At 39.1% G+C, this 16,691-nt stretch overlaps 2 protein-coding genes and 2 long non-coding RNA genes across 8 annotated transcripts; 3 read left to right on the top strand and 1 right to left on the bottom strand.

Annotated features, from left to right (window-relative positions):
* Positions 1 to 916: 916 nt before the first annotated feature.
* On the top strand, positions 917 to 1,665 carry LOC26531823 (uncharacterized). 2 transcript variants are annotated; one of them, XM_032433117.2, is made up of 4 exons: positions 917 to 1,019; positions 1,073 to 1,193; positions 1,257 to 1,437; positions 1,499 to 1,665. In XM_032433117.2, exons 1-4 carry the CDS (start codon positions 1,003 to 1,005, stop codon positions 1,663 to 1,665), a joined length of 486 nt encoding a protein of 161 aa, XP_032289008.1. In that variant the 5' UTR covers positions 917 to 1,002. The 2 variants fall into 2 exon arrangements, with proteins under 2 accessions (XP_032289008.1, XP_015025415.1); XM_015169929.3 differs by having other exon boundaries at positions 918 to 1,019; positions 1,254 to 1,437.
* Positions 1,666 to 5,916: 4,251 nt separating this feature from the next.
* On the top strand, positions 5,917 to 6,870 carry LOC26531520 (uncharacterized). Of its 2 annotated transcripts, XR_001449833.3 has the most exons (4): positions 5,917 to 6,121; positions 6,186 to 6,393; positions 6,456 to 6,649; positions 6,721 to 6,870. It is a non-coding gene; the product is annotated as an uncharacterized lncRNA (long non-coding RNA). The 2 variants fall into 2 exon arrangements; XR_001449832.3 differs by having other exon boundaries at positions 6,186 to 6,649.
* Positions 6,871 to 7,324: 454 nt separating this feature from the next.
* On the bottom strand, positions 7,325 to 8,429 carry LOC6634168 (uncharacterized). Its single transcript, XM_002057499.4, has one exon. It carries the CDS (start codon positions 8,356 to 8,358, stop codon positions 7,414 to 7,416), a length of 945 nt encoding a protein of 314 aa, XP_002057535.2. The 5' UTR covers positions 8,359 to 8,429; the 3' UTR covers positions 7,325 to 7,413.
* A 948-nt stretch (positions 8,430 to 9,377) lies between these two features.
* On the top strand, positions 9,378 to 11,165 carry LOC26531055 (uncharacterized). Of its 3 annotated transcripts, none has more exons than XR_004302772.2 (4): positions 9,378 to 9,410; positions 9,466 to 9,706; positions 10,550 to 10,903; positions 10,968 to 11,165. It is a non-coding gene; the product is annotated as an uncharacterized lncRNA (long non-coding RNA). The 3 variants fall into 3 exon arrangements; XR_001449834.3 differs by having other exon boundaries at positions 9,378 to 9,465; positions 9,524 to 9,706; XR_004302773.2 differs by having other exon boundaries at positions 9,385 to 9,399.
* The last annotated feature ends 5,526 nt before the right edge of the window (positions 11,166 to 16,691 follow it).

Genomic DNA, 16,691 nt, shown 5'->3' with positions numbered 1-16,691 from the left:
TATTTTTATGCATTTATTGTTGCTTGCATTGTTTTTTTGTTTTATTATGTTAAACTGAACAAATGCAGTTACAGCAGCGGGTCACAAGCCGCAAGTCGCTGACATTTCTTGCGCAATGACATTGACATATTGCAGCCAGTCTGAAAGTGGGGCAACTCGTTTCAATATAAGGCACAATATTAAAAGGAAAAACATGTCTTAAATAACTTGTGTGGCACATCATTAGGATGGATAGTAAAAGACGCGTCTACGAGCAGCTCAAGCACTTGGCTCAAGTGAGTCTTGGCTGTGTGTCATCTCATCTAGCTATCTGTTCATGTTTCTCTCTCTAAAACAGTTGCCCTCTCTTTTGCTCTTCAGTTGGGTAACTGCAACAAGTGACTCTTCTGGCCACACTTTGCATTTGGACTTTGAGGTGCTCTGAGCCGAATGCATTTTAATGAGTGCTTCACAGAACGTGCTCCTAGCAGCTTAGCCTAGCAGCTTTTTAGATTGTTAATTATTGATTTTTTTCCAAATTTTTTTATTTTTATTTAATCTATGTAAACGTCTCAAGAGGCATCTTAGGTCAGCAAACAGACGAGACTGCACGAGTATTTAATATTTGACGCTTGGTAAATACATGATACCATTTGCTGTATTCACAAATAACCTCTCTCGGCCAGTTTGACGGGAGCAACAATTTATTTAAATTTCCTCGACCTATATTACTTTTCAGTAACAGGCCGAACCGAAACCAAAGCAACTTCAATTTTAAAGAAATCACGTTCAAAATCGAGCTTAGCATCGTGTAAATCAAATTTTTAAGTTCGAGCCGTGGCTAAAGCAAAATATTTAATTCTCTTAGCTTCCATTCGACTCATATTTATTTAGAAGCACCTGCAGCTGGGCGTGACCAATGTAAACATATAAATAAACAAAGCGTAACTAACAATTATGAAGTCTTTCTATGTGCTAAGCTAATAAAATAGTAACATATTCAACAGCCAACTGCTAAACAACATGTTTAAACGCTTCTGGTTTGTATTTCTACTCCTAACTAAGATCTTTTCAAAACTTTTCTTTTATTTAGTTTCCTGTTGCTCTGTCTGATGTTGATAGCCCTTTGCCTAGCCAGCTATAAGCGAATTTTGTTTAAGGGACAATGCCCCAAGTTTGTGGAGCTTCAGTCTGCTGGCAATTCAGAAATATCGGTAAATATGTGTTAATATGTATTAGGTTTATCAAACTATAATATATTTTTCCGATTTTAGCAGTTTTCTGGCATTTGGTTTCAATATGCAGTGCATCCAAATTATCTGCAGGATAAATGCATTAAACGAGCCTTTGATAATAGTTTCTATTGGGCACAGTTTGCGAAAACTGATAATGAGAATTTCATAATACAGTATTTTTGCTACGAGAATCGCCAGCGCAAATTAGGTCGACAGCATTCAAGTGGGTTTATTTGAAAATCTTTATAGCCTGCTCATTTTTAGTTTATATCTTTTAATTATAGGATCTATTTCGATATTTGTGCGCGAGCGTATACCTAGGCCAGAAACAATTGCAGCCATAACAAAGGCTTTAAAGTATAATTTTAAATTTCCAGTTGGTCTATTGAACTACACGGACTATTCGTATTGTACAGATATTGAAATTAAAGATGCTACCGCACGAGCTTAATTTTTATGTTTTTCAATGAACTTTTCCGCTGCTTTGGCTGGCATTTTGTGAATTTTCTAATTTGCAGCCAGGCATAATGCTGGCATTGGCGCAACTGTTAATTTAGGTCAGCGGAAACGCAAAATATCTTTCATTTCAAATCCGCAACCGCAACATTTTCTCATATTGAATATTTTTGGAGCAGGCACAGTTGAGAACTAAACAAAAGTTAAATTTACTTATCATTTAACAATTCTCGCATTCGCATTACGAATACGAATTGAGAGTCACTAAGCGAATCTTTACGCTTATTTACTTTCATTTCCAAGTATTTCAATAGAACAAACAACAACAACAACAAAACAAGACGGAGCACAAATTTCCTTCTAGCTGGGCCCGCACATAATTCATGCTTGAGGCAATTTGAATGTCCAATAATCAGAAATGCCTCAAGTTTTTGTGCTCGCACTTTGGCCTGACTTTTATTGACTTGGCTTTGCCTGCTTTTTGATTTGATTATAAATTAAATAAGTGCCATGGCAGCGCCAACAACTGAACCACAAGCGTCGCCCGCAACGAAGGTTCTCTGCCTCCGCCCAGTCCCGCCCAGGCCTGTGCCAGCCTTTCGCCTCATTTGATTAAAGTTTTCAGTTTGCTTTGGAGTCGTTCTGTCCTCCCAATTCTCTCTTTCTCTCTCTCTCTCTCTCTCTCTCCCTCTCTCTCCTTCTCTTTTTCTCTCTCTCTCTCTCTCTCCCTCTCTCTCAGTCTGCCCTTCTTTCGGCATAATCAATAATTTATTGAACTTGGCCCTGACCAGCGTGGCAAACTTTAATTTAATTTCTAGCCAAAAATTTGCCTGAACGCACACTCGGCGTATGCGTAATATTTATATAATCAATGCATTGAACTTGGTTCCATCTGCCTCTCTCTCTTTGGGCCAGCCCCTCGTGCAGTATAAATATGCCATTGATATGATTTCTACGTATTTTGCGTGTTTTTTTTTTGTGTGGGAAAAATTCGTTTTTTTTTTGCATGTCTGAGACGTGGATTCGTGTAGGTGCCACGATTTAAATTTTGTAAAAGGCAAAGCTCGGTCACAATGGCAAATTTATGGCAAAAAAGCGAAAATGTATGTTAAAACGATTTTTCAAAATTGAAATGAAAATGTTTATTTGAAATGTTATAAAATATGTATTTCGCATGTATATACAGATATCTGGTTCTATATTCTTACAGGTCAAAATTATTTTTATTAAAAAAATGTTCATTAAAATATATAGACTCAGTCAGTTTTGGGAACCTTTTCTCTTTTGTGAGTCTTTCATTTAATTCGAATTGTATTTAAAATTTTCATCAACTAATTTCAATATTTAGCCCATAGTACTTTTGCTTGGAGGTCATTATGTATTTTTACCTTTATTTCTTGGTCTTGTTCTACCGTCTGGTATTTGGAACGCTGTCTAGCCAGGCTTATAACAGTTCAATGCTTTTAGTTTGATATGGGTTTAATTTGCTTGCCTTTTTGTCGTGGCCATAACTGAGGAGATAGAGGGAGAGGTGTCTCTTGCCCACTTAAGATGCTGCCCAATTTGAGGGTGGGGCGCAGGACACAACAGGACACAACAACTAGCACAACTGTGCGTCCTTCCATTGGCCATGGATCTGGGGCCGCACCTCGGCAACACGCTTATTAGTTGCCTAACCAAGCTTTGAGTATTAGTGTCAGCTCCAATGCTGTGGCATTTATGTCCGGACAGATGGAACCATAAACAGTGGTTGCAGTTAACCAATCTCTCCCCCCACCCCCAGCTCAACCTCTTGCTGTTTGCAAGCCCCGCAATAAGCCCCATCCTCTGGCGCTTGCCGCTGTCAGTTGCAGTGCTTGTCCCTTGGCTGCTGTCGTAAATGCTAAATGATGCATATTTCATGGGACTTCCATGCTTTAGTGGCCAAAAATTGCAATGAACGAAATCAGTCAACACACGCACAACCCACACACTCATACACCCGCACACACACACAACGTATGCAGTAACCCCAGGCTGAACTCTAGAGTTGTTGATAAATTGAATTCGATGGACTTTCGGCTGTCGTCTGAGTTCATTGAGTTGCCAGGGTTTTAAAGTCAGGCACGTTCCATTCAACTGGCAGAGAATTATAAACGAAATGCCCTTACATCACCCCCCACCCCAAACCAGGGCTGGCGTATTTGCTCCTTTTTTTTTTATTTTACATGCATAATACTTTCGGGGTGTTGATAAATATTGAAATAGACGTCAATAACGTTTTCGCACGCTGTGCTTGTTTTGTTAAGCCACCCAAGCACACGCAAATGTTGTAAGGTGTTTGGGCGTTGCTTTTGGGGTTGTATGAGAAGGATCTGGCAGGATTGGTTCGATGTGCGTGTCGCACCCAAAATCTGTTAATAATGACGCTTGACATATGTAGACTCAATGGGAAGAAGCTGCTGCACGAACAACATCCCAGCCAAAAGCTGACGCATTTGTGCGTGTGAAATATGTTTTGTCAACTTATTAAATATGCTCAGTTCTGTTTTTCTTTATTTTTTCTCCTTTTTTATTTTGGGTTCGGCTACGTGCTGTGGCATTTGAATGTCAAGAAGAGAAAAGGTTTAGCTCGTGATGCGGTGACTGAATTGATGGTTAAATTATAAGCTGTGGTTGCTTTTGCTAAACAACCCTTGGCCATAAGCTAAGGTAAAGTGTGGAAATTTAGTGCTAAATGTGGCAAACATATATCGAGTTAATAATGTTGTTAAATTGATCAAATTTAATAGTGTCATCTACAATATTTTATTTTCTTTGCTATAATTTATATATATATACATTTATTGTTGTACTTATATGCTTTGAAAACAACCGAAAGCTATGTTTAACCTTTGTTTTGTGAGAGTATTTAAAGCTGCTGACAATCATTAAAAGCTTTATTTATTTTGAAGTTTCAGTTTCCGCCCTATTAAGCATTCAGTTAATTAAATACATTGCGTATACGCACATCCTTTAATAAATTTTAACAGAGTGAGTTAATAATTTAATTGACATTAATTTGAATTTGATTTATTTAACATCAATTCATCAATGGCAAATTAACTATGAATGCAATGTAAATATGACCCAGCCCACATAGCGAGTGCTTTGCAAATCATATTACGCATACGCCTAGACACTCACGTACAGGCTAGAGGAGCGAGGCCACACTCAATGCCCTGACAAACGACATTCATCTGACCAAATGACAACCGTTTTTTTTTGGGGTCATCCTCTCGGCCAACGTGTGTTTATTATCAATTGCAGGGAAGAGGGAGAAAAATAATAGAGATGTTAAATGTACTTGGGGTGCGGTTCAGGGTCTGTTCTGTGAGCACTTATTTTTATGTGGCAGAGAACAAAAAGATATTTTATCTGTGCTAGGCGACAGCAGCCGTCTGTCTGGCTGTCTATTTGCCCCCAATGCTACGTTGTGTATTTGCAGGTAACAGGTAAAAAGCATTGAAATGTGCCCGTGTTTTGTTTGCGAACAATCTGCTTTTTATTTTGAACGTCTCGTTGGCGCCACCGAACCGAGCAGCGCCCGCTTTTAATGGAGTAGACAACAGCAGCAGCAACAACAACAACAACAAAAATAACTGCGTTGGCGACATAAAATGGGCGCCAGTTCGCAACCCCTTTTCCCTCAACGTCCTGTCAACGTCTCCTATGCGTGTGCCTAGCATTTTTGTCTCTGTGCCCAACTTTACGAGCTTAGAGTCCCGGCTATCAGCTGGATATGGGTGTGTGTGTGTGTCTGTGTGTTTGTCTGTTTAATTGTGTCATTAAATTTGAGCATTGCACTCATAACTTTTGTTAGCTGCTTCTATCGCCATCTTTTTATTGCTGCAATTGCGAATATAATTTAAATTAATACGCATATTGGCAAAGCCAATTTTCATATTAGCCACGGCAGAGCTTTTCAATTGGAACCAGTTTACTTATTGACACTATCTAACAAAATAAAGCAATTTCAATAATATACAGCTTGGGCCCTAAAAATGCACTTTGCTACACCAAATTTGCTACTAACTTTTTTAAATATTAATTGAAAACCATGTAATTTATAAGGATTGTACCCAAAGACCTTTATAATAATTAAACATATATGACTTCAATCTATTTTCACAGTCTCCATTTCTCTAATCAGAATTTGGACTATCGAAGTTGGCCTGGAATTTGAGAAATTGAAAAACACATTGACCAGAGCCGCTCAACAGATGTTCAGTACACTTTAGCAACTCATAGCAGTAGGAGCTTAAAAATAAGATCAAACAAACACAACTTTTTTGGAAAACAAAAAAAAACCAACAAATATAATTACAAAACGCATATCTAGAGTACTCCAGCACTCCAGATTTTAGTTTAAGTAAAAAGTGCAGTTTTCAAAAAAGAAGCCAAGAGCTCGAGTGTTTGCGAAGGACCATAATGTAAGTTTTTCTATACGAAAAGGAACAATTTGGACCTAAAATAATGTAGACATTTCTTCAACAGCAACTGATAGCTAGACATCCGAATTGGACCAAATATAAATCGGGACAAATTGGAATTAAAAATAATTAACACATCATACACCTGTAACTCCTTATACAACATAATACACTCGGATACGTAATACATACTACAGACCCAACGGAGATCAATGCAACACTAGACTATGGAAAAAACACATGTGCAATCGCGTTACACAATGAAACACCAAGTATATCCATATCCATATTCACGTCTACATAATATCGATGCTCATTCACGTTACACTTTCAGTAACATTTTGAAACATCGGAGGACTGGAATCGACTGTAGTAACACTACTTGTGCATAACACTATACAACACTGTTACACTGTTACATATAGCTTTTATACTAATAGCTTGTTCGGTAACACTCGTCGCAGGAGTGGAATAATCGACCATAACACTGAACACTTGAAAAAACTACCTGTGCAATCGCGTGACTCTGTGAGTATATCTATTAGTACATTATTTAGATTTATATTTATAAATATATAAATCTACTTACACCCATTCAGCATCATTGTCAACGGTTTCATCATCGGAGAAGGAGCGGATTAATCGACGGTGGTAACTTTTGTTTGCCTGGCACTCAATTTACGAAAAGCCGAAGCCTTAAATATATATTTTGTAAGGATCGAAAATAAAATGATAAATATATTTTTTAATTGAACTATTTTATACATATAGGCAGTTAGACTTGCCCAGCTATTGCAACCCAAATAAAAAATATATTTTTTACTTCAAATATCGTTGAATTCTAGTTTTATTTTGAGGATAACGAAAACTTTGGTATTTGTTGGCTCGCCTGCTAAAAGGCAATGTTTGACTGACAACTCTGGTCATATTGGGAGGCCGGAGGAAAGGGTCATTAGCAGGAACCACACACCAGCCGTGTATTCGCAGTCCGCGTCGACATAATTGATGAGTTTTGGCTTGTAGCAAACCCGAATATATCCTAGTTGTGTCCTGCGGTGAGACGCATACACACACACACACACACAGTACTCGCACACTTGGAGCACTGCGTGTTGGCCATGTAGGTAAATTGGCTTATTTTGTCGACAGTTTAAGTCCCTTGGGTATTTATTGAAATTTACTCGCAATGGCAAAACACTTAAGTTGGCATTAGGCCTTCCACCAAGTTGAAGTGCATTTGATAAATGATTTTTAGGCTCCCTCACGGGTCAGAGTGTGGCATACAAAATAAATTATATAAATATATCTATAATATGTAAACTTACAAAGCTAGAAGCTAACAAAACGTTTAAAGAATTTGTTGAAGCCGCAGTAATCACGGGCATAGGATCCATAACACGTGGCAAACGCCTGTTCACATCGCAGGCATGGATCATGGAGCGTTTCATACTATCGCCGGCAAAGGAACGCAAATGCCGGGCCGCCTCCAGGCCGCACAGCATGGCGCCCCTCGTGTAATAGCAGTCGAGGACATCGTTAAAGGTCTGACAGACCTTGGTCGCATTGCGCTGCTCATACCAATCCGCTGGCGCCTCGCACTCGATCATGTCCGTGCGCAGCTCCTTTAAGCAGCTGTGCGCCTCGTTGAGGCTCGCGCAGCGTTTCTTGTTGCTGCTGCTGCTGTCGGCGCCGCCGTCGCAGACCTCCTCCTTGTAGTACTTGAGACCGTCGGCTAGCTTGCCATAGATGTTGTCATCGGAAATGAAACAGTTGCTTGTGGCGGATCGTATATGATCCACCACGTCGGATATCTCCTCACAGGCCTCCATCAGCATCGGCTGTGCCAGCAACAACACAATACGCTCCGGACTTACCACATAAAGGCGTGCCAGCTGCATCACCAGGGGATTATCGTCGCACAGACGACTTTCGGAGGGACACGCAGCACTTTTGCTCTTCAGCTGATAGCCGGGCGGACATGTTGCCGGAGTCCTTTCCTTCAGCTGATAGCCAGGCGGACACGTAGCGGATCCGGCATTACTCGACTTGCTTATGGGTGTCGTTTTCTCAGCTTTACCTGACGGCAATACTTTTGTAGTAGCTCCATGGCTGTGCGCCTCGAAACCATAGCGATGAAAGTACCAGGGAAACCATATTGCCTCCGTTGTCTGCAGTTGAAATAGAATCAGCAGCAGAGGCAACAGCAGCTGCGGCAAGAGTCGCCAAGTCGTTGACATTGCCCAGATATATAAATTTTTTTTTAATTCTGGATTTTCTTGTAAGCCTGTCCAAGTGAACTTTGTTTTAAAACAAATGTTCAATACGTAAAATATGTAATTGCCACGGTTTTTTGTCGAGGGAAGGGATCCCAATCAACGCGTTTACTGTGTATTTAGTTTTTTTGCAAGAGAACAAGATTAACGAAAAGCTTTTACTGTTAGCTGTTGTATGCAGATATCGATTCCTACATAAGTATCATAAATTGGCTGCACTGATATAGATTATATTATAATTATTATTAACTAGTTTGTTAATCTATTCCTTTCACAAAAGCCACGAATTATTTAAAAAAAACAAGTAATAGGTTCTAGTCGGGAGCTCCCGACTAGGGGATACCCTGAACCCTCTTTTTTCAACATCAAATGTATATATATATTCTATTTAAGAAGCTATATGTCAAGTTTGATGACTTATTATTTACCAAAATTGCCCAAAAAACAGGATATCGATATCGATTTTTATCGATTGCTTGGAAACGGGGTAAGTTATCGATTTTCAGAAACAAACTAGATTTTTGCAGGCACTAGGAGCACCTACATCTAAAATTTCAAGTCTCTAGCTCTTATAGGCTCTGAAATCATACATACGGACGGACGGACAGACAGACAGACGGACGGACATGGCTAGATCGACTCGGCCATTGATGCTGATCAAGAATATATATACTTTATGGGGTCGGAGATACTTCCTTCTGCCTGTTACATACATTTGGATTTTGCACAAATACAATATACCCTTATATCCATTTTTAATGGGTTCAGGGTATAAAAAAAACGCAAGCTCATTGACTGGAGAGCTAAATCGCCAAAGGTTACAAAAAAATATCAATATGCAATCAATTTAATTAATGCTTTACATATATGTCACATTTTTTAGTGTTTATGCTCTGAAGCCATTAAAAATGGCCGACTAGAACCTCCTACTTTTAAGTTATCTATAAAAAGAAGATATGTAGGTCTTTCATTGCTTTTTAATTCTCTGACGTATAGTTGGAAATTGTAATAAAACTGTAATCAATCTATGCTTTGAATATAATTTATATAAATACATATTTTTCTTTTCAGGTAAACTTTTATTATGTTGTAATCCCAGCTGGACTTCACTGCTTTACATTTCTCGTAGATCCATGCTGCTGCCAATCTTCAACTGAAAAACTTGACAACGAATAAACAAATAATCGCAGGACTTTGCCCAACCTCACACTCAGAATGCAAATGGAAGACTTTATAAAGTCTGGCTTTTGTGCGAGCGAACGGACATAATCTTTTGCGAAATTATCACAGAAATTGCACAAAGCAGATACAAGTAAGTGTTTCATTTTGTGCGTTTTGTGTAAAGGAAGAAAAAAAAAAGAAAAAGAAAACTCAAATGAAATCGCATTTTATACTGTCCATAAGGCGACCTTACCACCCCCTGCCCAACGACTAACCCCGCTACTGTTGCCGTCTTTATCATTGCTCGCACCTTGACGCACTTTTTGTGAATTGTCAAGGATATGGCGAGTGAATTTTATTAGCCCTCATAAGTTGTAAAGTGTATGGCAAGAAGCGAGCACAAAGCGACTGACTGACTGAATGACTCTGCCGGGTAGATTTTTGTGCGTCCCCTCACTTCATGTTAAACAGATTTTTATTGCACTTTTTTATTTGCATTTCTTGTTCACGGATCCCGATATTCTTTCTGGCATTTGTTTTGTTTTTTTTTTTTTTTTTTTTTTTTTTTTTACAAGGAATTTACTTTGTCGCACTTGATGTGGATATTTCTTTTTTTTTTTTATTATTATTTAACATTTCGTTTCATTTTGTCGCTGTAGGAAATGAAATATTTTTGCATATAAAAAACATTTGACTTCATGCTGTGACAATGTTTTCGCGCTGTTTATGCGGCAGCTTCCACTTTTCTCTCTCTCTGTTTTTTTTTATATTTAATTTTATTTTTGCTCTGTTCATATCCGCCGTGTAATAAAATAACAAGGTGAATATGCAAAAGAGCAAAAATTTAAATAGCTCATGAATAAGAGAGCAGGCAGTGTGAGCGAGAGAGAGGGTAAGCTCTTGGCTATGTTATCATAATCAACACATCATGAAGCTGAGTTTTTATATGAAATTTCATGCCTTTATTAATGCGTTTCTTATCATTAATCTTCAGCTGCAGACAGCAGCTTGTAATTGTCATCCTCATGTCAGATGCATGTAACAATTATTTGAATTGACCAAAGAAGGCAATATGCGAAGAGAGATGGAACAGAATATAAATGAAGACAAGGAGAGAGAAGGAACGCGGAGCGAGAGAGAGGGAAAGAGAGGGAAAGAGAGGGAGACACACTGTCCAATTCAGTTCATGGCAAATTATGCCATTAGGTTGCCATGTCCAAATTTGCTCAATGAACTGTGTTAAATTTGTTGACTAATTGCGTGTGTCCTGTGCGCTGCTCCTGACTGACCCAAACACTAGGATGCTGCAAAAACTGACACGAGCCTGATATAAAAATTAATTGGATTTGTATGCGACGTGTTCTTAAAGCCAAGTGCTGCTGATGAGAGTATATTAAAGTGTCATTTTGTAGATATATTGTGGGTGCAGAGACATCGAAAGGCTGATTACGGGAGAGGGATAGTGGCACATATACGGAAATATCTGTCTTCATGGGAAAATTTAAAGCTTGGCATGCCCAGCTTCGATTATTATTATATATTATTTATATCAACGATTATTATTATGATTTATTTATATAACAAATCCATTCAAAATAAATTAATGTTAATAACAGATTATGACGCTCAGAAATAAAACACTCGGAAAAGGTGGAAAGGAAAAGGACTGTATTTATGCTTTATTTTTCATTGCTTCAAATTGAAAATTCTCTAACTGGAATCCCAGCTTAGAATTTATAAAATAATCAAATTGTTTTGATCAGCTGAAATTATTGTTAGTAATTGCTTCCTGTTTGCATTAATATTAAAAAGGTTAGTTCCAACAAATTTTCACCCAGATCTACTTTGCTTAAAACATGCAATCAGTCACTTAGCCGGAACAAAAGAAGTTTTTTACAATGTATAAAGATAAACTGAGCTGAACTCTGACTCTGACTCTGTTGTCGACGAAATGGAGTGCATTTTAAATACATAAATTTATGTATTACACATAATTTAATGCAATTAATTGAACATTAAAAGTGCAATGGAAAATGCACAGCACGACGCAAGAATGAAAACAAACGATCCGGATAATTTATGAACAACAGAAACCTCTGATGAAATTTGATTAAAAATAATGGTTATATATATTTATATTGTCATAAGTAGGTGGAGACTCGCTGTGTTCGCGGAGCGGAGAGCATAATTAAAATGTCAAACATGGCATAAATCATGCTGTTGGTTAATGCACTGTGCGTGTGTTCACTGCGTGTGCTAAAATTTTAATTGCATTTTCATTAAAATCAATAAAATGCGAAACTCCCCGAAATATCTGCCCACCCATTCGATTGCCCTTCGCAGCTGAGGAAAGTGCACTTTATGCAACCGGGCCCCAAAAATGGCACTTCATTGCGCAAAGAACTTTTACAGTCAGCCAGGTGCGAGTGCTTCAAAATGAAAAAACTAATGAAAATGCAAGCAGCAACGAAAAGCGGCCAAGACACACAGAGGCATGGGCAGGAGCAAAGGGGCAATAGGAGCAAAGAGGGTTTTGGTACCAGCTAGTAGATGTGCTGCCCAGTGCAAATGGAAATTAGATTGCCCCGACGCCAGTTTGCCAGACAAAACTTGATACAAGTTCTTTTTTTCTTTTTTGCATACCCTATGCTCATAAAATTGTTAACAAAAGTCTAATAAAATTTAGCAAAGCTATGTAACAAACTGGGCTGAAGATTTTAAGTTCAATTGAGTACAAAATGCTTTTGTCTTAAATGTCGTATATGATCTTAAAATTCAACTATTGCCAATTTTGATAATTTAACCGGAACGTTCGCAAATCGATGAATATCGATACAAGAACTTCTCCATAAATATCCTTGATTTGTAGGCTGTAAACTATTTTAACTATTTTGTTGTGAATATTATTATCATTATTGTTATATTTATTGTAATAATTGTTATTATTTTATTATGAATTTTTTAAAAAGCACTGGCTAATATGGCATAAGGCTAAGATAATACAATATTCATACATTAGCCTGGGGAATGCCTAAGTGGATCACATTAAATTCCGTATCTCTAGCCAGAAAGATGCACAAAATGCCTAAAGCAACTGAAGTTCAAGTATAGGGTATCTTTTAGTCGATTTATTAAAGACGCTTTGTTGGTTTTTATTTGTAACTGCTGCCTGTGGGAGCATGGCAAAGAGGAAGAACTTCAATTGCTAGCGTAACTAGTTCAAGTTGCTTACAGTAATTATAAATTTACCTAAGGAATTACGCAAGCTCGTTGAGTGCAGCTGAAGGAGTTTACAGGTGGCGGCACGAAACTTTCGACAGCAGTCGGGAGAGTACAGAAAGCAGGGGCTATTCACCACGCAGCACACAGCACGCGGCAGGCAGCAGGTTGCAAGTAGCCAGGCCAAGTTGTTGGGCAAGTACTTGGCCCCAGTAACAAGTAATAATATTATTGATAGATTAGAGTGGGTCGCTGCGCAGGGCCAAGTTAGCTAACGAACGTTCTCAAATGCAGTTATTGTTGCTCTTATGTGTGGAGTTTATCTAAGATGATTAAGGACCTATCCAAGGTGCAGCTGCCATCTTTTATACCTAGGAACGGTCCGTTCATTGTCTCTTCGGCAAGCACATGAACTGTTAATGGATGTTGCAAAAAACGAAGAAGTGTACAGCAGATTGAGAGCTGCATAAAAAACTTGTTGCCGTTTATACCTTAAAAACTTCATTTGGCCATTTGGCAAGCCATTTCATGACTACTCGAGAAAAAAAAGAGCTCGAGTACATTTCGGTGCTTTTCCCTCAGTTTCTTTGCGCCAGCCCTTTAACAGATCGCATATTGGGGCCGTCTGGTCCAAAAGCTTCTTGCGGCAATCCCAAAAACAGAGCCTCAAATTGCGAATGGGCAACCGAGGCATTACCTTGGCTAAGACTCGGCTCAAAGTCTGCGGCCTGGGTGTTGCTCTGCGGATTTGCTACGGTATTAGCACCTTTCACTTCCGTTTGCCCTTTTCTCTCTCATTTTCCTTTTTTTTTATCTGATGCCCACGCACTAAGCATGCGAATGGAGCATTTGGGTCCTTTAGCTTTCGACACCAAGTACATTTTCCTTCTCATCGACTGTTTTGCGTTTGTGAGTGTGCTTTCAATTGCAATTACATTCCCTTTGTACCTTTAACAGATATCTGCTGGTCTTGGATTTTGCCGAGCTAGTCGAGAACCAAAAAAAAAATATAGCGCATGCATGTTTATTGCATCAGGTTCGAACTAGTTTCGAAATCGTCAAATTCCTAAATGTCAGTTCTGTCGAAATTGGTTCACGTTCGACATATTTATGAATTTTCAAAGGCGAAGTTCCTAGCCTATATCCAGACGAGTCCTGTGTTAAACAATTTGTATCGGCCAGCGACATGCATTGGCCAGAGAGCATGAAAACCGTTCTGTTCGTTTCTGAAATGTATTTTCTTTTCTCAAATTTGTGTGATTCGTAGATCCTTTAATAGAAGCTTTCCGAACTTTTGCAGTTTTCTGAACGAATGGATATTTATCTATTAAAATATATATGCAATGGCTCCGCTGTATCTTTCCGAATCCTGATGAGTCATATACCTAATGACTTGGTTCGCCTAGGGCTACGAAGTATCCAAAGTATATCAAAACCGTACTTGTGGCTTCCGAGATTTTATTGATTTTATTATTTCATCCTGTATCCCAGACTCGTTTCTAAAATGTATCTGATCTAACAACCCTCAATATCGTAAGACCCTTTAATCCAGATCGAGCACGTGAGCTGAACTGAGTGCGTTAGTGTGAAAGCTAATTCGAGCGCCACTCTGTTAGTTGGGCTGAGAGCAGAATCTGCTTTAGCATTATGTTCTGCTGTGCTATGTGCCGTGCTCTGAGCGCAAGAATTCGCAAGAGTCAAGAAAATCTACAGAGCAACTCAATCAACTGCTGTCTATTTTATGCGCCCAGGCGCATTTAGAGATGGCATTTAATGTTTACTTTAAATTGTGCTGTCTTAGTTGTCGCATGATAAGGCAGCACTATCGAATGTCATAAATAATGTTAGGCACTAAATTTAATTAAATTCGCACAAATCTATCCATATATTCTATAAGCAAAACTAAGTATGTACAAAAAAAACCGCCTGAATTTAATTGTTGTAAATATTAATATTCGGCAACAAGCCCGAATTATGTCTGTTTACTTCTACCAATTTTTATTTGTATTATTTAATTAGTAGTGCTTACCACAAGAAAAGTGTTAACTCATTTGCTTGTTTAAACTCGCTAATAGTTCGCCTGTCCACGTAGAGAACATAGCTCGGTGCTGAAATTGTGCTTAAGTTTGTGAAGGAAGTTCAGATGAAAATTGTGCTCGAGTTTTTGTGGAAGGCAGTGCCGAGTTGCTCGCAACTTATCCTAAATTACAATCACTTAGAACAGTTTTAGCAGACATTATGCACTCATTTTAGACTTCCGTCTAATTTACATGCTATTTAAATTATGTTGCCAGCCAGGGCGCTGTTGCTACCACCGACCAATATGGAGCAGCTTCATCAAAATGCCTGCTTCATCGTCCTGCCTGGTCCTGCGCTTGGTCTCTGCTTTGTGTCTAGGAGTCCTTTTCTGTTCAAACTTGCAGCAGCTGCCGCCGCAGCTACTTTGTAAAAACTTTTGTACGGAACGGTAGTGGAGTGGAAGGCGCGGGTGGGTAGCTGCGGGAAGCATTGGCTCCAGCTTGGTCTTGGCTTAGCAGCAGCAGCAGCGGCAGCAGCAGTGGCTGCAACTGCATAAAATTTCGCCAATATAATTTTAAAGAGCAGGCCACGGCGGCAAGTGGCTTCCTGTCCTGCCATGCCCAGCTCTGCTCAACTCTGCCCTGTCGTGTCCCATCCTATCCGCTGGTTCTATCTGTCTGTAAGCTTTTGCAATAAAAATGAATTAAATGCAATGAAGCGGCTGCTGCTCATCCTGTCGCTCCTGTTGCTCACATCCTAGGCGAACGCCTCGGGCGGCGCGCAAATTGTTGCAACAAAGTGATGCCCCAGACTGTGGCAAGGTGGGCGCCCAGCAACTGGTGTCTGTTATTGTTGGGTTAGCACAGGTACACCGAGCTAAGTATTATAGTAGAGTACAGAAACAGGACGGTACATAGATTCGCTTACAGCCGGTTGGCATTCGCGCCACGCCCACTTATAGTGCGACCGCCTGCTGCATTTAATGGCAATTTGTAGTCGGAGGGCGGCTGCCTCATGCAAATTTGTGGCTTATAGTTTATCAAGCCCAACTTTCGCCATGCCCCTCCCACCCCACCACTCGAGGCATGCCAAATGCGTAAGTTTGCATAAACTGCGTAGGTGCTTGCTTGTTAGAGGCGGTACGGGGTGGGTGTGGCATGTTTGTGTTGCCGGCCAGAGGGGAAGGGGTAGGGCGTGTGCATGCTTGCCTTTGTTGCGGCTTTTATGGCTTTTAAGTTGCGAGCCGCGTCAAGCGGTATTTTTGACTAGGTTAAGTGAAATGAAGTTATTTAAGAACAAAGGGTGGGAGGAGGATTGGAAGGAGGGTTAAAATTGCATAAAATTTGCAAGTGCTTCTCGTTTGAGTGGGTCAAATAAAATGCTGTTGGAATTTTTATGAGTCTGGGCTAAGGATGAAATTATTTGATTAACGACAATTAAATAATATGCCACGCAATTTATGTAGCTGTGATGAAAGAGCATTAAAAGAATAAAATGACAGAATGTTAATATTAAAATTATTACATAGATGGGAATACCTCAATTGAAGCAACAGCAAACTGGGAAATAGCTGCCAGGTTTATGACTCGTAAATAAAGGACTTACTCAGTTCTCTTAGACATATTTCAAATGGAAGGGCCTCACAACCAGATATCTTTTGCTAAGCTGGTATAGAGCCAACACTAAGCGACAAATGGACTTAGGCAGGACAACTAAAGTTCTGAAATGAATCAAGTTTTTGATTTGAAATATAATTTGAACTCTCGAGTTGCCAAAAATGTATGAGGGGAACTTATATATATATATATACAAATCCAAAATATATATATAAATAAAATTAACTCTACAAAAATAGGTAATTTCTAAAAACAAATTAAAGTAACAAACAAAGAATTTTA

This window comes from Drosophila virilis, chromosome 4 (genome assembly GCF_030788295.1).
Source record: "Drosophila virilis strain 15010-1051.87 chromosome 4, Dvir_AGI_RSII-ME, whole genome shotgun sequence".
Classification (NCBI taxonomy): domain Eukaryota; kingdom Metazoa; phylum Arthropoda; class Insecta; order Diptera; family Drosophilidae; genus Drosophila; species Drosophila virilis.
This window is presented reverse-complemented; position numbering and strand designations above follow the sequence as displayed.

What these genes read in the sequence shown, in the direction of transcription:
- LOC6634168 (XM_002057499.4), bottom strand. Translation starts at nt 8,358, where the DNA reads ATGTCAACGACTTGGCGACTCTTGCCGCAGCTGCTGTTGCCTCTGCTG.
- LOC26531823 (XM_015169929.3), top strand. An exon ending in CTGGCAATTCAGAAATATCG is followed by an intron (nt 1,194 to 1,253) that starts GTAAATATGTGT and finishes TTCCGATTTTAG; the next exon opens with CAGTTTTCTGGCATTTGGTT. An exon ending in ATTAGGTCGACAGCATTCAA is followed by an intron (nt 1,438 to 1,498) that starts GTGGGTTTATTT and finishes TTTTAATTATAG; the next exon opens with GATCTATTTCGATATTTGTG.